Source organism: Hippopotamus amphibius, chromosome X, assembly GCF_030028045.1.
Source record: "Hippopotamus amphibius kiboko isolate mHipAmp2 chromosome X, mHipAmp2.hap2, whole genome shotgun sequence".
NCBI classification, from domain to species: Eukaryota; Metazoa; Chordata; class Mammalia; order Artiodactyla; family Hippopotamidae; genus Hippopotamus; species Hippopotamus amphibius.
The window spans coordinates 51,593,616-51,620,369 of record NC_080203.1 but is presented as its reverse complement, the minus strand read 5'-3'; the positions used below and the strand labels follow the sequence as shown (position 1 = coordinate 51,620,369).

Sequence of the window (26,754 nt, the reverse complement as noted above, 5' to 3'; positions counted from 1 at the left end):
TGCCACACGGGCTTAGATGCTCCGCGGCATGTGGGATCTTCCCAGACCAGGGCTTGAACCCGTGTCCCGGGCATTGGCAGGTGGATTCTTAACCACTGCGCCACCAGTGAAGTCCCCATTAGGAATACTTTTGTTTGAGAAACATTACCCCTGAGCTCCAGGTTTACTGATCTAGTAGCAAGTTCCCAAACAATCTGTGTCTCAGTGTTTATTGTAACTTCTGACTAAAATGACTTACCTGCCTTGGATGAACATGTACTCACCTTTTACAGCTTGCCTGACCATCCCCCAAATAAAATCAGATCATCTGTCCTTCATATTCCCATACCTCTCCATATCTACCTCTGTCATGGCACTTATCACATTGTTCAATAAGTCTGCTTATTGCCCCTTACCCTCACCCAAAGTGTAAGCTCTTTGATGGCACGGGTATGTCTTGGCTTATATCTGTACTCCCGGTTTCTGGAAACTCATGGGAACTCAATAAATATTGAGTGGGAGTATTCTAATAAGAAAAAGACACCATATGCAAAAGAGAGAGATTATTTTGTAAAGAAACTGAAAACCTGACTACTCATGTGTATATGCAGAGAATATGGCAGTTAATTAAAATTTTATATTTAAAAAAGAAAAGCTTCTCCTTTAGTATGCAAATGGTATATTCTGAGTCATAGATTCAAAAGGGCAGGACCTTTGACATCATCCAGCTCAGTGGGTTTAAACTATATTTAACATCAAAGCAGCTTATTTATAGGAAATGACATGAGAAATAGGAATATATAAAGCAGATGAACGTACAGATGTCCTCATTCTTGGGGGGAGAGAGTATCTGGACACTCCCCCGAGGAGCCTTCCTCTGTATGCATCCCTTCTTCAGCCCCCAAAGCAGCCCTGAAAACAACTTAAGGAATTCTGTGGGCCCTCAGAATACAGTTTGAAAATAATAACCTTATCTGACTAAGATAGAAATCCTTTCTTGAGCATTTCAGAAAGATAAGCAGCCCAACTCAGCATCACCTGAACAAGGTGACCAGAAACTACTAATTTTATAACACCAGTATTTCTTTCATTAGGCAATTTTTAAAGACATTTCTCATCAGATTAATGATAAAATAATATATAATGGCAGCAAACATTATTTGAGTACTTATTATATACCAGGCATTATTCTGTTTTATCTGGATTCTTATCTCATCCATACAACAACTCTGAGGGTAGATACTGTATTATTCCCATGTTGCAGATAAGAAACCTGAGGCCTAGGAGGTCAAGCGATAACTTGACTAAATTCACATAGCTTTTGAGGGGAAGGAATATTTTTGAAACTTTTGCCCACCTTTCCTCTTTTTGTTATAATCTGACATCGAAAGCAAATTGTGCCCCCTTGAAAATAGTTCTGCCCTGACTTCCAAAAGGAACTCTCTATTTTAGATTCTAGCCAGTTTCTGACAATTATTTGCTAGTTAGATAGTCACAGAGAAGTCATGACTTCTCCGTGGCTCAGTTTTCACCGCTGCAAAATAAGAAAATGGTTTTAGCAGTATCTTCCCCTGGTGTTAGATTCAGATGAAAGAGTATATAGGTAAAGTTCTGAAAGCTGTTTGTGCTACAGAAATGTAAGGCCTTTTTAATATCTAAATCTATGAATCATTCAGTGCCGAAGACATTCATCCATTTATTTACATGTCAGTTAGCCATAGATCTTTTACTTTTCTTTGTTTTTCTATGCTTTGGATATTTTACTATTGATGCACTATTGATAAAGGTAGGCAAGGAATTGAATAAAATTCAGTGTGTTCATTTTGGCTGATAGCACTTAGTAAAATGTTTACAAGGCTATGGGTCTAAAAGTAATAGGGAAATTTTTTGTTTTGTGGAAGGAATTTTTCTTCATTTCATTTACAATTTATAGCTTCATTACCTCCTTGAGATGTAGTTTCTATCTAGGCTATCGGAATCATGTATAAGCTGCAAAAGTATTATTAAACTGGCTTTGTTACTCTTAGAATTAGGTCTAAAAATGGTAAAGCAGGGAGGGAAAACATTATACTTAAATATCATTTTTTAATTAAAAAATTTTAAATGAAGTATAGTCGATTTACAGTGTTTCAGGTATACAGCAAAGTGATTATTATAGATATCTATTTGTGTATCTATGTATATCCTTTTTCAGATTCTTTTTCCATTATAAGTTATTACAAGATATTGAATATAGTTGTTCGCTATGCTATACGGTAGGTCCTTGTTTATTTTATATATAGTTAATGTTTATCTGTTAATCACAAATTGCCAATTTATCCCTTCCCCTTTCGTAACTATAAATTTGTTTTCTAAATATCTTAAATATCTAAATGCTTTATACTTAGATATCTTTATAGTCTTTGCCCAACATAACAAATGCTGATGAAGCTTTCCCTGTTATTCTTATCTTTAAGTGATAGGTAAAGAAACTGGCTATGCCAAATAAGCTGGTTATCCTATTAGACATTATCACTGGTCAATTTCTGCCCATTTTCTTGTTGTCTTTTGCATAGATGAACTCTATTTGAAAGGGTAGCATGCTTTTTCTCCCTTCATAGGGCAGTGGATAGAGTAAATGTAGCGCCAGTACAAAATAGAGGAAACAGGCGCCTGTAAGGGCACCTTTGGCAGTCTGGTGAATGTATGGGCACCTTCTCAGAATCATGTTTTTAGATGTGAAGCACAAATGACATAGGATTAAAAAGGAAACTAATTATATTAAAATATGCTTATCAAAGTATTTTTTAAACTTATGACACATTCCAGAGAAATAGAAACTTAACGTCTGCACAGAAACCTGAGCGTGATATTTATAGTGGTTTTGTTCATAAATCGACAAAAACTGGAGACAATGCAAATGTCCTCAGCGGGTGAATGGCTAAATAATTGTAGTATATCCATACCATGGGCTACTATTTGGCAATAAATAGGAACAAACTATTGATATGTGCAATTATTTGTATGCATCTCCAGGGCATTATGTTGAGTGAAAAAAGCCCATGCCAAAAGCTTACTACTGTATGATTACCTTTATATGACATTCTGGAAAAGACAAAATTATAGAAATGGAGAATAGATCAGTGGTTGCCAGGGGAGGAGGGTTGTGGGAGGGATTTGAGTGTGGTTATGAAAGGGCAACATGAGGCATCCTTGTGGTGGTGGGACTGTTCTGTATTTTGATTTTGGTGGTTGGATACACTAATCTACAGGTGATCAAATTGCAAAGAACTGAAATACACACACACACACACACACACACACACACACAAATAAGTGCAAGTAAAACTAAGGGACTCTCATTAGCTTAGGTGCATTTTCTCAGTGTCAGTATCCCAGTTGAGATATTGTAATATAGTTTTGCAAGACGTTACCACTGTGCAAAAACAAAGGGTTTCTCTGCATTTCTCTTATAACTGGATGCATATTTACAATTATCTCAAAATAGAAAGTTTAATTAAAAAATCGAGACAGTAATGGGCTTCTTCACAATATTTGTTAAATAACAAGACAAAGTGGCAGCTCGTATTAACTAGGGGAATTTTGAAGAAATGATATTTTAATATACCACCACGAATGTGGTATGAGTTGTGATAGGAAAATATCTGTGACTTATATTAGTCACAGTGACCAAGTTGTAGGTGCTGCTTATACCATTGTGGTCTGTTGTCTACATTCATAATTGAAAGAGATGCTAAATTCAAGTCAGCCTTTACTGAAAATAAAGATGTCATTTTTCCCTTTCCAAGTTTACATACTCCCCGAATTGGGACCCAGGGTTAGGAATCCCCTGGGTTACTTTCTATCTGTTTACATTTCATTATCTGATATATCTCTAGGGCCTCTGTCAAATAAAGATAAATATAAGCTTAAGCTTTCTTTTATCAAGTACAGTGGGTGGTGATAAGGTCTCATAAAAAATGCTAGTAGGCACACTTTATGGTTTTAAAGATTTACTGGGTGTCCATTCACTCATATGCACATTGTTCATTTACTGCGCCACCTAGGAAGCCCATAATTGCTAAATACTAGTTTTAAAAGGCAAGTATGGATAGATTTTAAGTATGGAGTAGACCACATGTTTATTGTGTTTGATATGAAAAAGAAACATCTCAGACTGATTGCTAATTATACAAATTGACTAATTTTGAATATCATTAAATATTTTAATTAGCTTTCTCTAACAAATCATTTAATGGCTGCTTAGCTTCTCGTTGTTAATGTCTCTGAGAGTGTCTAGATCAAATAAGGCTGTTTTACAAGAAATGAAGTTTAGTGTTTGGGGATCAACATTCTGCTTATTAAAATATCACCCTTTTGTCTGAGTCAGTGATAAAAAATAAAATTTATTATGTGTTTAATTGAGTAATTATTTGGTGTTATTATGAAGTATTTTCTTCCATACTCTATAAATTAAATATGTGTTTCACAGCAGAAGAAATAACAATAAGGCCACAGAATTTAGATGTGTGTGTAGGGTTTCCTGTGTACTTGACATTTCTAATAGTACATGTGCTGAAAGAATGATTTAAGTATTCATTCTGTGATGGTCTTAGATTCTATAATTTGGGGGTGAAATGCTTAATCTGGTATTTAATATATAGAAGCCTCAATAAGTAAACAGTAAATGTTTTCTCATAGAAAACCTTATACTTAAAACATTTTAGCTAATTACACTGAAACCTTTTGAGAAAATGGTATGTGTAATCTGAAGAATGATGATGCTTTTACATTGTATCTCTTAATACCCTTCACCTCTTTTGCCCGTCTCCTACCAATGCCCACATGATAACCACCACTTTGGTTTTTGTATCTATGACTGTTTCTGTTTTGTTTTGCATGTTTGTTCTGTGTTTTAGATTGCACATACAAGTGAAATCATATACAGTATTTGTCTTTCTGTCTGACTTGTTTCACTTAGCATAATATCCTATAGGACCAACCATGTTGTGGGCAATGGCAAGAGTTCATTCTTTTTATGGCTGAGTAATATTCCATCTTTTTTATTCATTCATCTATCAATAGACACTTAGGTTGCTTCCATATCTTGACTATTATAAATAATGCTACAATGAGCATAGGGATACATATATCTTTTAGAATTAGTGTTAAACCATCCTTGCATTCCTGGAATGAACTCTACTTGATCATGGTGTATGATGTATTTTTTTTTTTTTCCAATTGTCCCATCACCATTTATTAAAAGGTTCCATCTTTTCCAGTGATTTGAGATAATCACTTTTATCATATTCTAAATTGACATATATACTTGGACCTATTTCTTTCTTTCTTTTTTTTAACAGACAATAAACAGCATGTATTTAGAGTGTACAATTTGGTATCCCAATCTCCTAATTCATTCCCCCCCAACCCTCCCTGCTTTCCCCACTTGGTGTCCATGTGTTTGTTCTCTACATCTGTGTCTCTATTTCTGCCTTGCATTTCCTCTTTCATTGTTGTTAGCATTTGCCTTACATATTGAGGTGCTCCTATATTGGGTGCATATATATTTATAATTGTTATCTCCTCTTCTTGGATGGATCCCTTGATCTTTATGTAATGTCCTTTCTTGTCTCTTGCAACATTTTTTATTTTAAAGTCTATTTTATCTGATTTGGTGGGCGGAGCTCAGTAAAACTTTAATCTGCTTGTCTGCTGATGGGTGGGGCTGTGTTCACACCTTGTTGGCTGTTTGGCCTGAGGCCACCTAGTGCTGGAGCCCACAGGCTCTTTGGTGGGGCTAATGGCGGACTCTGGGAGGGCTCACACCAATAAGCACTTCCCAAAACCCCTGCTGCCAGTGCCCCTGCCTCCTCCGTGAGCCACAGCTGCCCTCCCCACCTCTGCAGGCAACCCCCCAACACCAGGAGGTAGGTCTGGTTCAGTCTCCTATGGGGTCACTGCTCCTTCCCCCTGGGTCCTGGTGAGCACATATTTTTGTGTGCCCTCCAAGAGTGGAGTCTCTGTTTCCCCCAGTCCTGTGGAGATCCTGCAATCAAATCCTGCTGGTTTTCGGAGTCTGATTCTCTGGGGATTCCTCCTCCCGTTGCTGGACTCCCAGGTTGGGAAGCCTGACATGGGGCTCAGAACCCTCACTTTAGTGGGTGGACTTCTGCAGTATAACTGTTCTCCAGTTTGTGAGTTACCCACCCAGCATTTATGGGATTTGATTTTAACGCGATTGCGCCCCTCCTACCGTCTCATTGCGGCTTCTCCTTTGTCTCTGGATGTGGGGTGTCTTTTTGGTGAGTTCCAGTGTCTTTCTGTCGATGATTGTTCAGCAGTTAGTTGTAATTCCCGTGCTCTTGCAGGAGGGGGTGAGTGCACGTCCTCCTACTCCGCCATCTTAATCCTGTCTCTATGATGTATTTTTAATGTATTGTTGAACTTGGTTTGCTCATCTTTTTGAGGATTTTTGCAACTATGTTCATCAGAGATATTGGCTTGTGATTTTCTTTTTGTTGTTGTATCTTTGGTTTTGCTATCAAGGCCTCATAAAATGAGTTTGGAAGTGTTCCTTCCTCTTCAGCTTTTGGGAATAATCTGAGAAGGATAGGCATTAACTCTTCTTTAAATGTTTGGTAGAATTCACCTGTGTAGCCAACTGTACTTGGACTTGCGTTTGTTTGGAGTTTTTTGAGTACTGATTCAATTTAATTACTAGTAATTCATCTATTCAGATTTTCTATTTCTTCATGATTGAGTCTGGGAAGATTGTGTTTCTCGAAGAATTTATCCATTGTTTTTAAGTTGTCTAATTTGTTGGCATATAGTTGTTCATAGCAATCTCCTATGATTCTTTGTATTTTTGTGGTGTTGCTTGTAACTTCTCTTTCATTTCTGATTTTATTTATTTGGGCCCCCTCTGTTTTTTTCTTGTTGAGTCTGACTAAAGGTTTATCAATTTTGTTTATGTTTTCAAAGAATCAGCTCTTTGTTTTATTGATCTTTTTCCCCCCTTATTTTCTATTTTATTTATTTCCTGCTTTCATCTTTATTATGTCCTTCCTTCTACCAACTTTGGGGTTATTTTCTTCTTAGTTTTCTAGTTCCTTTAAATGTAAAGTTGGATTTGTTTGTTTGTTTCTTGGAGTAGGTCTATGTTTCTATGAGTTTTATTCTTAGAACTGCTTTTCCTGTGTCCCAAAGATTTTAGAATGTTCTGTTTGCGTTTTTATTTGCTTCAAGGTATTTTTTGATTTCTTCTTTGATTTCTTCGTTGACCCATTGATTGTTTAATAGCATGTTGTTCAGTCTCCACGTGTTTTTGTTTTTTTCCAGTTTTTTATTTGCTTGTGATTGAGTTATAATTTTATACCCTTGTGGTTGCCAAAGATGCTTGATATGATTTCAGTCTTCTTAGATTTATTGAGACTTGTTTTGTTACCTTACATACGATCTATTCTGGAGAATGTTCCATGTGTACTTGAAAACAATATGTATTCTGCTGTTTTTAGATGCAGTGTTCTGTGTATATAAGTTTATCTTGTCTAATATGTTGTTTAAGGTTAATGTTTCCTTACTGATTTTCTATCTGGATGATTTATCCATTGATGTAAGGATAATAGGATATTAAAGTCCTGCACTATTATTATATTCTTGTCTCTTTCTTCCCTTATCTCTGTTAATATTTGCTTTGTATATTTGTTTCTTTGTTGGGTGCATAAATGTTTATAAATGTTATATCTTCTTGTTAGATTGACTCCTTTATTATTATGTAATGCCTTCTTTGATTTTTGTTACAGTCTTTGTTTTAAAGTCTATTTTGTCTGATGTAAGTATTGCTACCCAAGCTTTCTTTTTATTTCCTTTTGCATGACATATCTTTTTCCATCCCCCTCATTTTCAGTCTGTGAGTTTCTTTAGATTTGAAGTGAGTCTCTTGTAGGCAGCATATAGAAGGCTCTTGTTTTTCTTTTTTGTTTTTGTTTTTTTTTTTTAATTTGTTTAGCTACCCTGTGTCTTTTGATTAAAGCCTTTGTTCAATTTAAATTAATTATTGATAGGTATATACTTACTGGAATTTTGTTAGTTGTTTTCTGGCAGTTTTTGTAGTTCTTCTCTGTTTTTCTTCTCTTTCTCTTTTCCCTTGTGGTTTGATTTTTATGTTTAGATTCCTTTCTCATTTTCTTTTGTGTATTCACTATAATTTTTTTTTGTGGTTACTGTGAGGTTTCCATATGGCATCCTAAGTATATAACATTCTCTTTTAAGTTAATAGCAACTTAATTTTGAACACATTCCAAAACTTTATATTTTTACCATCCTTATGTTTTGTTTTTATTGACAGAATTTACATCTTTTTATTTCATACTTCCCTTAACTAATTACTGGTTTTTAAAATAGTTTTACTTCTTTTGTCTTTTACCCTTCATACCTGCTGTATAAGTGATGGCTCCACTACCCTTATTATTTATTTATGTTTTCCAGTGAGATGTTTACCTATTTATGTTTTCTTATTATTAATTAGTTCCTTTTCTTTTTAGCTTACTGAAGTTCCTTTAACATTTCTTGTAAGGCTTATTTAGTGGGATGAATTCCTTTTGCTTTTGCTTATCTGGAAACCTCTTAATTTCTCCTTCAATTCTGAATGATTACCTTGTTGTGTAGAGAATTCTTGGTTGGCAGTTTTTTCTTTCAGTATTATTAATATATCTTGCCACTCCTTTCTGGCCTGTAAGTTTCTGCAAAAAATTTGCTGATAGCCTTATGAGGTTTCCTTTGTGTATATATATATAAGTTGCTTTTCTCTTTTTCCTTTTAAGATTCTCTTTTTATCCTTTACTTTTACCACTTTAATTATAATGCATATCAGTGTGTTTTCTCTTTGGGTTCACATTATTTGGAATTCTCTGGGCTCCCTGAGCCTGGATATCTGTTTCCTTCCACAGATTCTGGAAGTTTTCACCCATTATTTCCTCAAATAATTTTTCTGGCCCCTTGTCTCTTTTTCTTCTGGGACCTCTATAATGCAAATGTTATTCTTTTTGATGTTAGGATATGTTCTCTTTTTCTGAGTATTACTTTTGGCTTCTGAAAAGGTGTTAATTATATTAAACTCTCTGTCCTGCAGTGGGAAATGACACTATATGAATTTATCTCATGATACTACTGTTCTATGTAAGTTTTTATCTTACAGATCTTGAGTTGATAATATCAATATATTTTACACTATATTTTTCAGGCAGTTAAAATAATTTTCAGTGCACATTGCTTATAAAGTTATTTGAAATGTTGTTGTAATGTAATATATTTATTTTAAAGTAACTTTTATATTTTAGGGATAAATTAATTACTTACCTCAGTAACTTCCCTTTATAAGACTTTCTTATATAATAGGAGAGAAGCCATCTAAAGGTTTAGCAATATATTCAGCTTTGTATAGCCCACCAAATACATCATTCTTAGAATAAATAGGTAGTTCAACTTCTATCAGGCACTTGTTTTCTGTTTCCTTTTTCTCCTGGAATTCATGGAACTGATGATGAGGAAAATTACTTTTCGATTTCTTATGCTTTTAAACTTATGGGGGCCTTTTATAGACAACACTGTGAACCTCTGTAGATAAAATTCCAAATTTGTTAATCTATAACATTGCTTTTTCAGAAAACTTCAGTGGAAGATTAAGACAGTCACTTGATTAAAGTAGCCAAAGAAAGCTGACTACATTAGGGTTTATGAATCATGGTCAGTAACAGTAATGCTATTACTGTTTTCATGACAATAATATTGTTCTTCCTGTTTGAAGATGATACCACTGATAGTAATTGGTATTTGTGTACACACTGTAGACCTGTGTACAATCAATAGCTTTTCCAGGGTCTGCAGCAAGACATCTTTACAGCTTAGAACTGTGAAGCCTTTCCTCAATTTATGAGTAAATCCGTATTTACATTAAAGAATGACAGGTCATAATCAGACCAAGTCAATTTAAAATCAGAAGTGGTATCGCCACTGCAAACTTAAAATATTCTTTTTAGAATACTGCGTGTCTGGTTTTGATACTAACGTTTCACATCAGAGTAGGGTGATTGTGATTATTAAACTGACCTGAAGTTTCCTTTGGTTCTTTGTGTAGTGTTTTAGAATAATACAAACATAGTCACACTGACAAGTATCTCCATCCTAATGATTTTCAAATTAAGGACTGGTTTCAAATTAGGATAGCTCTTTGTTAACCTAGCTTTGGAATAGCATGATGTATGCTAATTGCTAACTTTGTCTGCATTATTTTTTAAAGATCAAATGGGCACAGTGGTAATTTTCATTAATCTCATACAGAGCAGCTAATTAAAATTTCCATTATTATCCATCCATTATCTAGTTGTTTCCTTTGTTCAGTATCAGAACAGGATGTTAATAATAAGCCATTCTTGTATTACAGCCCTATTAAATATAGTGAAAATTAGTTTAATCTACTGCACTGTTTTGTTTTTAGGAGATTTCTTTAATATTATGTTGTACCATATTGATTATGCTGAAGATACTTTGACATTTTGTAATAGAGATTTCAGAATTAAATTCTTGTTGCTTTAATTTTTTACTCAATATTGAGAAAAAGTAACATACAGTTAAAAAAAAAAAAAAAGTAACCCAAGGACCAGAATGCTAGTGTTTTATTCTTGCAACTTCATTAAATTACGTGTACTTGGGAAAGCAACTTGATTCTCTACTTATGTAATGAGAGTATTAGAAGAGCTGGTCTTTAAGGGCCGGTCCAGCCTTTCCATGCTATCATATTTTCATAATTTTCAAATATGAACTTATGTTAAAACCCCAAAAGTCCTTCTAAGCTTGATAAAAGGCGTTTGTTCTATAAAGTTATATATTTTCTGTCTTGTTCTGTTACATTGTTTGCTTCCATTCCTTGTAACCATAGTGTATCCTCAATTATATAATTTAAACCAGTTTTTAAGACTTGGGAGAGGGGTGGTGAGTCCCAAGGTGATAGGCTGGCCCAATTGTTCCATAAAGAGTATCTCACCCACACCCACGTAGAAGGGAACTAACATTTTCTGAGCACATTACTCTGTCTATGAGACAACACATATGAAATGCCTGTTTTTGACACTTGATATGCATTGTCTTACTTAAGCCTCATAACAAATATGAGGGTCAGTGTTTATTACCCCTTTATCACGGATGAGCAAACAGGTTTATAGAGATCCATTCAGTCATCTGATCAAATATTACCTAGAAGGTAAGTGAGGGGCCATGATTCACACCCAGTGGCAGTGTGAGCCATCCCCAGCATACCGTACACTATCTGAATTTACCTGTTCTATACAGGTATCTGTGAATATATTGTAATGGAATGTCTCAGAACTGTAATATTCTGAAGTGAAACTAAACTGAATTTGGAAGCTTTGGCATGTTGAAGTGCATCCGTCATTCACCCATTTGGTTATTCACCATTCATATATCCATCATTCATTCAAGAAGTTTATATTGAGTACTTAACTGTGTGCCAGGCACTGTGTTAGGATCTGGAGATACAGTAGTGAACAAGATAGGCAAGTTTCCTGACTTGTGGAACTTATGTTTTAATGAGGAGGACACAGTAAAAAGTAAAGTGCTAAACAAGATAAACATATAAAGCTAATAGTATAAATGAGATTTAAAATGATGTGATGATAAGTGTAGTGTCGAGGGGAGAAGACTGTTGGGATAAGACTTAAATGATGAGACCCAGCAATGGAGAGGTCAGAGGTGAGAGTCTCCCAGGCAGAGAGAAGAGCAAATACAAAGGTCATTCCCCAGGAATAAGCCCTATATAGAAGCCTCCAGGGGAGGATCAGTATGGCCTTGTCACCCATTAATTAGGAAAATAAGTTTGAGGATCATATGAAAGTGGAATGTGACAGCAGATCTGCAAAATTTTATGCTATAAATGTTTACTTGCTATTCCTTGTGGATCTGTAGCCTTAAGACATGGGTAAATAAGTTATAGAAATGTGGAAATGATTTCACAGTGATGGTTTTACTTACTGTGCCATCTATGCAGTGATTCATTCAGTAGACTTCTTGGAACACCTACTGTATATCCTACTAAAGCAAGAAAAATCAAGTCAGTGGCCATTACACAAAATATGGGAGTGAAAAGTATGAAATTGTATTCCTTATTCTGTAATTGTTATGGACAGATTGAATAACAGCACACTTTTATTGAGGCTCACTAAACCTTGTCACTGTGTTAGATACTTGGCATATATGGAGTTCCTAGTCTAGAAGAGAAAGAGACACACATAATGACCTCTGCCCCGATGTCTTAAGTGCTTTAATAGTAATAGTGCCACAGTGATACAAGGGAATGCAGTTCCTGTACATAAGACTTTATCAGACTTTAAACATTTACTATTTAATGGAATTTTAAAAAATTCAAACATTAAGAATGATTGACAATTTCTATATCGGGAGGCATTCTCAATAAAGAAAAACCAAATAGTATGAAACCCTAGGGAATCTATTTCTTGTTATTAACATATTGTTTTTTTCTTCTTAAACTCTGTATCCTCTAATGATATAACTTCTATCAAATTGGAAAAAAATTGCTTTCCTTCTTCCAGCTTAGATACTTAGCAGAAACTGTAATTCACATGAACTTACAAAATGGGACTCAAACTAAGTTTTGATTCAGGGGATACATTTGTAATGTAGGAAAGGGGCAGTGATGATTATGTAGATCTGGAATGTGAAACTATGCGTTATTAGTACAATGAATATGTTGATGTTGTTTTTCTCCCAGCCTTTTCCCCAAACTACTTATACAGTTATGGCCAGGTGATGAAGCTAAGGAGCTGTGATGAGATAGTGAGTTCTAGAAATAACCCCATGAATATCAGAAATTAAACTAAAAACTAGTCACTATCAGCTAAATGGATTTAATGACTTTTTAAGATTAATCTACAGCATGGGAGTAACATAGTTAGGAAGGAATAGTTGAGAATAGGGAATGCTTTAGACTAATTTGTTAACTAACATGCTAATTAGAGACTATATTGTTTTACATTTTAATAACCATTTTCACTTGATTTTCGGATAGGGTGATATTCTGACATATTTCAATAGATTTGGATTATGTATAATGTTTTGCATTAAATTTTGTTCACTGTATTTTGTAGAATAGAATGTAAATAACTAAGAAAATCAATGCGATGATTTCTAAATGTTAGTCCTGTGGGTTCAAGAGGACCGGCTAATGTTAATCTTAATGCCTGGATGAACACTGTAAATTTCAGCATCGCTGTCAGTGATACTTTATACTACTCAAGTCTATATTTTGTTCAGGTCATGAGCCTCATCAGTGTAATTTTCTTTTAAATTAAGCTGAGGAGAGTGTTGAGATTTATATAACATGATTTTACCATGTCAGTTTTACGACCAAGTTTTTAAGTGCTTGTCGCTTTGCAAACATTTTCATACAGTAAAATATTTGCATATTCTATGCATTATTTTAAAAGTTTTAAAAAAACTGTTGTTTGTCTAAAATATTATCTCTTTTTTTTTTTTAATAGGGAGGGCTGAAAAACAGCAAACATGAATGCACCCTGTCTTCACAAGAATATGTTCATGAATTACGATCTGGTATTTCAGATGAGAAACTTCTCAATTGCCTAGAATCTCTGAGAGTTTCTTTAACGAGCAATCCTGTCAGGTAGGTGCTTTTTACTGTTTTGATATGATTCATACAATTGGTACTGTATATAATTGTTGGGAATATAATCACTCACGTCATTTTAACCTCCAGATTTCCTGACCAGAAGTCTGATGTTAGCTAATAAAACAACAATGTCTAATTATGAGGTTGTAAACATTTAAAAATATGTAGTTAATCTCTAATAACGTGCAGTTTTAAGAATACAGATATTACTTGGATGGTTAAGTCCTCTTTGATTATGTAAAATATGGGTCCAGGAGTTAAATATCAACATTTATATGAAAATCTGTACTCAGATAACAATTATTATATATTTATTTGTAAAATAAATTAAATATATTGGCTCTATGACATTATTCCTTTTTAACTTGAGAAGTAAATATAATTTTGTATTCTACAACTTTTAGATATGTTATTCACACATTTCTGTAATTTGGGATAGCAAAAATTATTTTAACCAGTAAATAAGAGATATTAATAAACTCCTCAAAAATCTACACATTTATGCTATTATCTAGGTACAAAGGAATTTCAAGGAAGTTCTTGCCAATGGTTGATTCCAATAACAGATGCTCTTTTATTAACCATAAAAAGACTTTAAGTTAATTACACCTTAAAATATTTTTATAGGGAAAAATAGATTTTCAGTGTAATATGAAAATATTCTGGGATCTACTTACACAATTACTAAAATATTAAGTTCAGAAATTACTGGATAAGAGTATATAGAAACCGTATTTTGATTTTATTTTTGTTTTTCCTAATACACGATGGGACTTGTACTTCCCTGACCTATCCACAGAGCCTTGAAAATAATTTAGAGCTCAGTTGTTTCATTTCGATTTATGTATAAATTGAAATATATTACACTATTTATTTTTACCAATAATGCATTTGGCAGAATAACTGTAAAAGTGTAATTCTGCAATAAAACGTTTAAAAAGGTAATAGCAAAATAAGACTTGTGTTTGAGCATGGTAATTAGTCACAAGTGGCTGTCTTGCCACTTTTTTCCAGAATGCTGCTTCTTTTAATGATTTGAACAAGGATGTGAGCTCTTTTGAGTTTCACAGTAAACTGGTGGGTCGTCCCACCTCCCCTCCTCCCTCCTCCCCCCTCCTCTCGCCTCTGCCGCTGCCTCAGCCTCAGCCTCAGCCTCCTCAGTCACCACACACAAACTATACTGAATTTATTGCTCAGAAAATTGATGTTGAGCGGTTAACCGAATGAGTGAATAAATGAATCTTCGAGAAGTGACGAAGTCGTGACATTTAGGAATGAAGCGGTGGCGGGGGTGGGGGATATCTAGTAAAAATGCATTTTTATGAAGAATGCAAGAAAGGTTTGAAGTTGCTCGCGGGTCTCTTAAAATGTAGCGGAGCAGCTACCAGACGAATTGTGGGGTGAAGTGAGAAGCTGGCAGGTCTTGATTGGCTAGCGGCAGCTGCATCCTGGCAGCTGATTGGTTGCACTGTTGCGTGGGGCTGCTTGTGTCGTCACAAGCCCAGCATTCTGTGTGAGTCCACGCTAGAGGTTGGAGCCCACCTGCAGAGCTCGCTGACTGGAGCCAAAGCCCACCTCCGCGTCTGCCAGAGCTGCCCTTAAAATGAAAAAGAATGGGTTTGGGAGATATCGAGGCAAGTCTGCCGAGGATGGAGCCAGCGGAAGCAATGACCCACCGTCTCAGGGCAGGGTAGCTCTTGCTACTCAGTCCATACTACGACCCAGGGCCCGAATCCAGGATATCGTACCTTGCTGTGTAAACCAGCTGCTCACCTCCACTCTGGTTGATGATGTCTTCAAGATTAGGGGAATCGAGGTTTCCCAGGTCTCCATCGTGGGAATAATCAGGCAGGCAGAGAACGCTGCAAATTATTTTCTTTACAAGATTGATGATATGACCACCAAGCCTATCGAGGTCCATCAGTGGGTCGGCAAAGGTAAAGCAAAGCAGAAGATCACTCTGCTTCCAGTGGGAGTATATGTCAAAGTGTTCGGTATCCTCAAATGTTCAGCGGAGGTGAAGAGCCTTGAGGTGTTGAAAATCCGTGTCCTGGAGGACATGAACGAGTTCACCACACATATTCTAGAAACAGTCAACGCACACATGATGCTGGAAAAAGCCCGCCAAGCGGCCTCTGGGCAGAGTCTCCCTGTTGCTCCATTAGAAATGGATGAGGCTCAGATGCCCGAGTACCACCCTGACTTCGTCCAGAAGGAGGTGTTGCGTTTAATTTGCGAGTGTCCTCAACAGGAAGGCAAGAGCGTTCATGAGCTCCAGAACGAGCTTCGCAACCTGAGCATCGGGACCATCAAGCAAGCCATTGATTATCTGACCACCGAGGGCCACATCTACCCCACTGTGGATGCGGAGCATTTTAAATCTGCTGAATAAAGCAGCGAATTTTTTTTTCATTTTCCAAAGACCCTGCCTCCAGTTGTGACTGAGTTTGACTATTTGACTTTTAGGAAGTAGATTTTTTTAAACAGAAGATTGGAACTGGCATCCTGTGGAACCTCACTGCTTTTCCAACTGCTTTGAACTTTTCTGTTTTTCTTACTGTATTTGAAGCTCAGAGGGAGATAGCAATGGATAAATTGACTGGCCATTTCGTAGAATTTACCGGTGAGCAAATGAAAACACTCTTGGACGGATGAGTTTGGGGGAGAAAAGGTACAGAAAAAGTTGAAAATTATTTAGTTGTGTGGGAGCTTCTTTTTCTGAAATATCTATGTGCTAGGAGAAAGTAGATGCAGTCAAGGAGCCAGTTAAAAGACAATAAAATTCTGTTGTTTTTACTTTAGACTTATTTTCTGTGTTTGGATTTAGCATATTATAGTCATATTGTCATCTCTTGCTAAATATACTGATTGATAAATTCAGAGTGCTAAAGATAGCAGTTTATGAATTCGGGCACTCAGTTCAAATGTTCATTTAGTGCTTTTCTCTTATTACCATAGGTTTCTGTTTTTTAGAAGATATGATTATACTATGTTTAAATGGCAGGGTCAGCTTTGACTTTTTTTCTTAAAATATGGTTAATGATTATGTCAAATACAGTGTGGCAATATTTGCATTAAATTACAATCTCTTGTAGTTGCATAGTACATGAATGCCAGACTTTATGTAAGTTTTATGTTCTGCTGTATTATCTATAGTACTAAATACTCTGTTTTATGTATAAGGTTTTATTCTTAGAGGATAGACAAACAAAAATAATTATAGGAATAATATTAAGCTTAGCAAGTTTAACCAAAATTTATTCAAACATTTTATTAAAAGCACTTTCGCAAATCTTTACTTACCTATGTGGTTTTTTTCTAATTGGTTTGAAAAGCCTTTAGTTTTATTTTTGAAATATTACTATTTGAATTATCCAGAATATTTTTTTATCTTCTCTGTATGATGTCTATAACATATATTATATCCGATTTGTAATAATATATTTTAGTACAGGTTATATTAGTTACATGAGGCCTTTAAATAATTGAATAAAGTAAGCACTCATTTGTACATACACTGAAGATGGTACCTTTCAAGTTACTAGCTTTGTTACATTAGTGGAAAGAAAAAAAATGTATATTCACTCGGACAGGTAAAAGAGAAAAGCATTACTTGTCTCAATCACAAAAAGAAGGTGCAAAAATAGAGAAAATCTCTTAAAAGCCAACAATCCATTCTGTCAGAATGTGGCCTCTTTTTGCCATTTCTTAGAAAAACATATCACCAATTCTTGCTTAAGCTTCCTGAGGCATAAACTTAACTTTCTTCCCCTCAAAAGCAAAGAAATCATAAATGACACTCTTTTAAAAACCACAAATGGTTAACATACTATAAACCTGTTTATTTTTAAATTATCAGACATCTTTCCAAATTCTAGTCTTCATAAACATAAGAAGTTCTGAACCACTCTGTTGAAAGGTTGTCTGCCCTGGGGAAAATCATTCAGAGGGAGAGATGGGGGCATATTTCTTCCTCAGAATCTCAGTGCGGAAAGAAGTAGTCTAAGCGACATGATATTCTTTTGTGGTATCACTTATACAAATGCAAGAGCCCTGAGATTAAAATCTGTTATTTATGACTTTGTAGGTCACTTTCCTAATTGTCAAGTTGATTCATTTGGCGGTTGGCTGGATAGTCACTTTTCCCCTCACTCTAGGAATATTCCTTCAGAACCGGGAAAAAAAGCAACCAAAAAAAAAAAAAAGAAAAAGCTTTTTTTGGCTGCCTTTGTGGCTAGGAATTGATGCTATATGTACATCCGAATTTAAGGTGAGGGATCACCCTTACTTCCTCTCCCATCCTTTGAGGGAACTGTCCTCTATCTTTGGGCCTTGGGGGACTTTTTAGCTTTGTTAATTACCCCGCCCAGTTCTTCTTGGGCTTTACTGGGATTCTGCTGCAGGTAAGGGACTGCAATGTTGGAAGAATACTAAGTAGTTCTAGCTATAATGTCAATGGAAATCAACATTTTGAGGCAGAAACAATTGTTAGATTGTCATACATGCATATTTAGTGGGTAGCAGATTTTTCAAATTCATTTTAAACCATCCACTTGGCATGCAGACTTCTTTTTAATTTTGTTTAGACAGTGAATAAACTTGGCCAGTGCTCCCCTTCCTCTCCTGTTGTGCCCTGTACGTGAGCCAAATCTTTTGAGAATTAGATAGAAATCCTGGGGAAATACTGTTGACTATTTTGGGCAGGGACATTTAACTCTGAGGAAACTGAAGAACATAATTGATGATTATGAGCCACTGGGGATTGTTTTTCTATGGCTCACAGGCATAAGAAAAGTATGCATTTATATTGAAGTTGATTCTAAATGAACGGAATAAATAAATTTGAAAATGTTTTCAAGTCAAAGCTAATATTGTCATCACAATTGTTAGTAATTGTTTTATTTTACCTACTAAATTTAGATTTATATTTGGAGTGTAATCTGAGAAGCATAAATTGTTGTATTTTTACAATTTGCATTTTTTTTAATAAATTTATTTATTGGCTGCATTGGGTCTTTGTTGCTGCGTGCGAGCTTCCACTAGTTGCAGAGAGAGGGGTGGTACTCTTCCTTGTGGCGCGTGGGCTTCTCATTGCAGTGGCTTCTCTTGTTGCAGAGCAGGGGCTCTAGGTATGTGGGCTTCAGCAGTTGTGGCACATGGGCTCAATAGTTGTGGCTCGCGGGCTCTAGAGTGCAGGCTCAGACGTTGTAGTGCATGGGCTTAGTTGCTCTGTGGCATATGGGATCTTACTGGACCAGGGATTGAACCCGTGTGCCCTGCATTGGCAGGCGAATTCTTAACCACCACGCCACCAGGGAAGTCCCTGTTCACTTTTTATAATGGTGAATGAAAAAAGGTAACCACTGAGAATTCTTTAAAGTCATTAAACCTTTAATGAGCATCTACTATATGCAATAAGAGTTAACTTTCATTTTAATAAGCTTAAATTTAATTGATTTCTGAAATGCTTATTAAAATAATAATAGTTAATATTTTAACATTTATATAGTACTTATCTGCTAGGCACTGTTCTAAGAGAGAGAAAGTGTGTATGTGTGTGTCCCTGTGACGCCTAGATTTATATTTCCAGCTCAGACCTTTCACTTGAAATTCAGACTCCATCTCCATATGTCTTCCCAGATGCCTTACAGTCATCTTTAAATGATTAAAAAAAATAATAGCAAGAAACACTTACATATATACCATTTATTATCCCCTAGGAAATGTTCTAAGAACTTGAAATACACACATTCAACTAGGGAATCATTATGATTAGTATTAATACTGTTCTCAATTTATAGATGAGGAACTTGAGACTCAGAAAGGTTAAGTAATTTGCTCCATTTTTACATGGCTAGTAAGTGCAGAGCTAAGGTTCCAATCCTGGGTCCTTATCCATTTCTTTGTACTATTTCACATTGAGGGAAGTCTTTTAAAATATCCTCCTTTCATTCTTGTCACATACTAAATATTTTGACTTTATTTCTTTCATTAAAATTTGCCTGACTTGAATTTTTAAAAAACACTATGAAATATTTCAGCAACAAGTATAGAGGAGAATATAAAAACACCTGTGTATTCACTACCGGTTTAAGAAACAAAACTTTATTTTTATTATAGTTGTGGAGAACCTAGCTTTATAACTCATTAATTTTTAATGATACTGTAACACCCTTTGAGGCTGAATTTTCACTGATTAAAAAATCATCTGAAAGTCTACATCTTCTATAAACCAAAGCATTTATTATTTGAAGTGTAGTATCTTAAGAATATATATCATTGCATTGAAAAGTCTTACGAACTCATGCCTCTTTGTAGTGAAATTTGGGACTCCTTTGCTCTGTACATTATGGATGATACCTCTGGTAATTCAAATGCCATCCATATGATATTATTCCAGTTTACCATTATGTGATAAATCAAGAAAACGTAAATTTTTCTGTTGAGAGTTATTTATTTTTTTGGTGATACCTTAGGTTGGAACAGTTTGATGAATAGCACTTAATATTATATAGTTTGATTTTATATAGAAGATGGATATCCCCAAAAGGAATAACAAATTCCCCTTGTCCATATGGGTCCTGCATATGGAGTTCACATTCTAGTAAGAGAAGTCAGACAATTAAAAATATATATATATTATATATAACATATATATATATATATATAAAACATATATATACATAAAACATATATATATATATATATTACACACATGCACACACACAAAATGTCAGGTTGTGATCAGTCCTGGGGAGGGAATGTTGCTATTTTATATCATATGGTCACTGAAGTCCTCCGGTTTTGAAGAGAGTAATGGCCTGACCTGACTTAGCTTTTTAAAGGGTAACTCTGGGTGGAAGCAGGGAGACCACGTTACATTTTGCAATGAAGGAGCTAGAAATTTCACAGGAATTCTAGACATAGCTGTATACCTGTGCCTCATGGAGGCTGATATGGAAGGTCACTTGACATCCCAAGGTAGTCCTAGAACCTGATTGTTTTTGTCAAAAGTCTTCAACTCAGCAGCAGAAATTCATGGTGCCTCTCCCTGATTTGTTCCATTGTGAACATGGACTCTACATGAGTCTGTTTCTTTTCCTGATATTAACAGCATGGCCTTTGCTGTATCCCACCTTTAGAATTCTTAGTGGGGAAACTCTGGTCCCCATTTGTTTCTGCTCTGGCAAAACTTTTAATGCCAGGCCACCTCAGCCTACAGGTCCACTTACATGCTGGCCACACCACTGGTCAGGTGACTGTCCCTAATCCAGTCAGTTTCGTCCTGGATAAGGGAGAGGGAGGCAAGGTGATGTGGTATAGAATTTGTCCACCTCAGAAAGTGTCTCTGGAGAGTGTTCCAGTAAGAAGGGGATATGAGCTTGTCAGGTACTGGCCGGTACAGGAAATTTAATAAGATGAGAAAGAAAATTATTGCGTGGCGATCTCCTGAAGGTCAAGGATTATGTTTTATTTGTCCTGTATATTCAGTATTTAGCATTATTCCTTGTTTCATTAAAAGTTGAGTGAATGACAAAATCTAACTGCTACCATGAAGTGCCTCTAGTGTTCCTGTGTGTATGTGTGGGTTTGGAGAATGAAGAAAAAAATCAAGGAGCACCGGTGTCCTTACTTTCCCTCTGAGTGTCCTGAGAATTCTTACCAAAGTCTAGTAAGCCATCTCCAAGCAGTGGCCTGTCCTTGGACTTTTTTCTACCATTTAACTCTGGACCAAAAATCTTTCTTCTTCCTGATAAAAGGATATTCTCCTCAACCTACCCCTCAAAAAAGAAAATCAAAAAGTGGTGGGATTTATGTCTATATCATGCGGTTAAAAAAGTTCTGAAAGTACAGTGTAGTATTTTCCCCTCTTGGGAACTCACAGCGAACATCAGCATTGTTTTTTTTTTAAAGGCTTTTTAGAAGTCCTGCAGGAAAGAAACGTTTAACTTTATTAACTCAGAGTTTCCAAGTTAAAAACAATATTTTATTCCTTAGACATGTGAATAACCATTCCATAGTATAAACCACACTTTCTGTTTCCATCAGAATTAAACCCACCAACAACCATGAGATTTTTTTTTTTTGGGGGGGGTACACCGAGTTCAATCATCTGTTAAAAATACGGAACGCTTCGTGAATTTGCGTGTCATCCTTGCGCAGCGGCCATGCTAATCTTCTCTGTATTGTTCCAATTTTAGTATGTGTGCTGCCGAAGCGAGCACCAACCATAAGATTTTATCTAGCCACCCCCTAGTTTAAAATCTCCCTCCCAGAAACCAACAAATAAGTAATCAAAGCAACAGAGCAAGCAACGAATTAGTCTTCCTTTTGGACAGAAACAAACAAATAAGAACAATGAAACGACAACAATAATATCAGAAAAGGAGGAAACCAATGTAAGAATAAACCTAAGAAAGAGAATAGTAATAATAAGGAAATTACACAGAAAACAAAGAAAAAATAGCATATAGAGGGAAAAATCACCTTAAGTGCATCGTGTCTTATTTCTTATATAACAGTAAAAGAAGCTTGAAATTCAACAGGAATCATTTAATATTATCATTTTAGTTTCCTAGGACTTCCATAACACTTACCAAAAACTGGGTGACTTTAAAGACAGAAATGTATTCTCTCACAGTTCAGGTGGCCAGAAGTCTGATATCAAGGTGTTGACAAGCAGGTCCCTCCTAAGGCTCTAAGGGAGAATCTTTACTTGCTTCTTTAGCTTCTCTCATTCCTTGGCTTGTGGCAGCATAACTCCAACCTCTGCCTCCTTTGTCACACGGCCTTGTCTACATCTCTGTGTGTCCTTTCTTTGTCTCTTGTAAAAATACTCTACTGCAAAAAAAAAAAAAAAAAAAAAAAAAGTATGTATTCACTAGCTTGTTGTATGTTTTAGATTCCATATATAAGTGATATACAGTATTTGTCTTTCTCTGCCTGACTTATTTCACTTACTATAATACCCTCTAAGCTCACAGAGAGAACAAAGTAGTGGTTAGCAGTGGGAGGTGAGGGAGAGGGAAGTACAAACTATAGGGTGTAAGATAGGCTCAAGGATGTATTGTACAACACAGGGAGTATAGCCAATATTTTGTAGTAACTGTAAATGGAAAGTAACCTTTAAAAATTGTATAAAAAATTTAAATGCAGAAAAAAATTATAATGAAAAAAAGACTTGGTGATAAAATATGAAACAATGAATTAATCATTAAGATTAATCAAAATTAATTTCAGTAGGGAATGTCTAACTGATAAAGACAATGTCAATAAAAATAGTAATGATTTATGCATGGAGATAAATTACTGTAGCTAAAACTAATGAAAATAGCTAATTTAATTATCAGCTTTCTAAATGTATCTAAAAATCAATAAAAGGTAAGCACTCAAAAAGAAAAAAAGAAGTATACTCTAATTGGATTTAGGACCTACCCTAATCCAGTATCATGTTATATCCATCCTTACTTTGATTACATCTACAAAGACCCTGTTTCCAAATAAGGCGGTAGTCTAAAGTTCTAGATGAATACTATTCAACCCACTACAATCATGCAAAAGAAAACTACCCTTAAAACCATTGAAATAACAAAATTAAGCTAAATTCTGTCTAGGTAGAAACATTAACTAGTTCATAATATTTGAAAAAGTAGAACTGTGTACTACTCATAGAACTTGCCTTATGTAGAGCTCTCGTTAATGAAATGAAATTTTGTTAGCCTTGTTCTCTTTATAAAGAAAATTTTTCTGTATACTAAATTATGAGAGAGAGCATGTTGTATGATAGAGTACCACTAGAATGCCAGTCATGAGATCTGATTTCCAGGCCTTGATTTCTTGCTCTGTTACCTTAGTCCAGTCAGTGAACTCTTTGGGCCTCAGTTTTTCCATATGTAAGTGAGATTGCAGCCTTCCAGTTCTAAACTTCAATGTTCTGTATTCTCTTTGGCTTAGTTCCAATCCTCTTACCTTTGCTGTAGGAACTAGATTTTTGTTGAGAAATGATTTTGCAGAGAGAAAAATGTCCTTCTATTAAGACTAAATTAAGACTAGCATCCCATTATTTTCTTGCATTTGTAAATATGTTTAACCAACTCTGGACAGGTATTTAGTTTCCTTTAAAATGTTGAAGGAAGCAGTTTCTATGTCTCTGTTACATAACTAGTTTCCAAAGCTGATATTCATTAGAACCCTGGCATTTGCCCTCTCACAGCTGATTTGCTTTCATACCTCAGTTTTAACTGATTTCTTTTTGTTCAATCCCTGGTAAAATAATAAATATATAAACACTGATACACACACAAATAGCTTTACTAAACATTTTCAAAGCACAGTCATTTCAGAATATTAAACGGAGTTATAATTTTCAAATTCATATGGTATTTAATCACTCACGATAAAGGTTCTAAGGAAGTCATTTCATTATTTTCCGCTAATGGCAAATATTTGAAAATTCCTTTTATAAACCATCATTAGCTGGCCATATGCGAAGTCACTCTCTTACTATACATTCCTTCAACATTTATTTCGTACTGTATACAATCATCTGCACCTGCTTATGCTCTGTGATAGTTTCATACATATATGTCTGCTTTTCTCATTTAGATTTTAGACTCCTCTGGGGAAGGGAACCTCTTGCCTTCTTATTCGTTTCATGATGGCAGGTACGGTGTAATTTATATACAATAATGTGTGATTTGATGTAGCTATTGACCCACAATCAGTAACAACCAATGCTTCTCCAGCAGTGAGAATGAATTTGCATTAATCTGGCTCTATTTTGTGGCCATGCATTTTTAGATGTAATCAAAGGAAAAGAATGAAGCTAACTTCCTCCACGCAGGAGTGAAACCTATTGGTTTGATTTGAACCATATTCATCAGCTACAGACAATGTAGCATGCCCTCCACAATGGTCTTTTAATGGTTGCATGGTGAGTTAATGAAATTGAATGTTTACAACTCTATTTAACACCCTAAAAATCCATGCGTTTTGCCTATAAAATAAATCCCAATCTGCCATTACAAATCGTATTAGACTTCGCACATACCATGGTCTGTGTGTTTCAGAATGAAAACTATGTTATTTACAGATTTTTGTTCATATTCCTTTAGTAAAGTTCATGAAAAGAAGCAGTGCCTGCTGAGAAATGACCAATGAGTTTGGGCAGTTTTATTCCCAGGCTACCTAGTACAGGATGCATAGGTATTTGGCAATACATTTTATGAAGATCCAAAGAATTGTGTAGCAATAAATCATTGTCACTACGTTTTCTCAACCCATGACAAAAACAACAAATACTGGTTTGAAGAATAGTATGAGAGTTGTGATCGTGTAGAATTCTTTCCGAGTTGTTGCTGAAATTGCCTTATTGCTTGAAGGGTATATTACCCCACTAGGAAACTGTTTTTTCCTGTTTTGCTTGGAATCCTAGTTATCTGCCAAACTCATGACATAGTGTGTATATTCCCTTTTCTGTGGCGATAGCTTCCTCAGCCAATCTTTTCAAGCAGGTGAAAACAGATAAAATATCTTTTAGAGTTTCTGTATGTGTAGTTATTTGCATTACCTCTGGCATATTTGTTTTTACTTGATATTTTCTAACTTCCCTGTAGATTTAAACATATTTTTCTAGCACATTAATATGCATTTTAACATAACCATCGTAATGAAAATAGCTGACTCTTGACAGTAATACAGATTAGGAATAGAAAGTACTTTCTGAATTATGGGTGTTAATAACTATTTGAACAGCCTATACTAAATGTATTAAAAGCTTGGCAAAGCAGCTGACACTACTTAGAAAGTTAATATAATGTTAGATGCAGATCAATACTCCTAAGAACATTTTGCATTGGACTACCTATGAAAAACAAAATAATGAGGACAGTTTTTTATGGTGCAGAAATGTGAACAGGACTTAAAATTGTGAGCACATCTCATAAGGCAGCGTTATGTGCAGTATTGTGAAAGCAGGGCTATATTTTAAATTTGTTTGCTTTAACTTTCAAACGCATAAATCGTTTTAGAAGATCCTGGTACATTTTTACATAGACTAGAAAATAGTAAATTCAGATCAGTTATGTCAAATTGTATACTTTCTTTTAAAATCTTGCTCAACAATTTGCATTAATGGCAACCATATTGGCTCATTTAGCTAAGTTGGTCCCGTAAATATTCAGTGACATTGAATTTTAATTCTAAAATATTAGCTACAGAACAGAATTTTAACTTAAGGCAGATCAATATTATATCTCATAATAGAACCAAACTAGATCTATGTGTCATGTTATTTTCAAAAAGAAAACCATAGGAACAGCAAATACTGATTCGAGTTTCTGAAGTATTATTTCAGTAGGAGAAAATGTTATAGACATTAAAGTAGAATAAATGATGGCCCCTGTGTTGGTATTTATTTTATTATTATATGACATATGAAGCTCCATCAAGGCAATGCATTTTCTCATTTAAATGATGTGTGTTTTAAATTTGAAAACCGATGTGTGTATGTAATAATTGTCTAAAAAATTAGAAATTTATAACTGCACATGTAATAATACAGGTATATAAAGCCTAGCAGCAGAGTCAAGGCAGAGTAATTAAATGGATTTCTAAATAGAAGACGAACTTCCTTCCATTTAAAAATATTTTATATGCATTTTATTGTATTTTCTATATATTCAAAATTAGCCTTGGGAAGAAAAAGCTTATAAATATGTGTCATTTGAGATATTTTTATTTTGGTTTATATGAGTTAATTTAACTAAAAGTCTTGGACACATACTAGAGTTTTATATACTTCTTATTATGGGACTATTACTAAAGCAATTGCAGCTTTCAATAAGAGATGCAGATATCCCACTACCATTAAAATGAGGGTAAAAATACAAGCTCCACGTAAACAAGGAGGGAACGTGGTAGTTTTCAAAAAGCCTAGGACAATGCCAGGTAGTGATTTGAGTATAAAATAGTTCCAATTTTCCTTGTAGCCAAGGGGAAAAAAGGCAGAGTATCGACAGATACAACTGTTATCTGATGAATGACACTGCATTTATTTTTCAGGGAAGGACATTCTT

The 26,754-nt window shown here is 35.1% G+C and overlaps 2 protein-coding genes and 1 non-coding gene across 6 annotated transcripts in view; 2 read left to right on the top strand and 1 right to left on the bottom strand.

Annotated features, from left to right (window-relative positions):
• Window positions 1–26,754, top strand: part of DIAPH2 (diaphanous related formin 2) — an 824,692-nt gene that overhangs the window by 184,592 nt on the left and 613,346 nt on the right. For all 4 annotated transcript variants that reach the window (XM_057717321.1, XM_057717320.1, XM_057717322.1 and 1 more), the window contains one exon: window positions 13,533–13,672. In XM_057717321.1, the coding sequence (XP_057573304.1) occupies window positions 13,533–13,672 (140 nt within the window). The remainder of the gene's footprint in view (window positions 1–13,532; window positions 13,673–26,754) is intronic.
• RPA4 (replication protein A4) lies at window positions 15,282–16,731 on the top strand. Its single transcript, XM_057717323.1, has one exon. It carries the CDS (start codon window positions 15,282–15,284, stop codon window positions 16,068–16,070), a length of 789 nt encoding a protein of 262 aa, XP_057573306.1. The 3' UTR covers window positions 16,071–16,731.
• Window positions 21,797–21,903, bottom strand: LOC130842829 (U6 spliceosomal RNA). Its single transcript, XR_009050601.1, has one exon. It is a non-coding gene; the product is annotated as a U6 spliceosomal RNA (small nuclear RNA).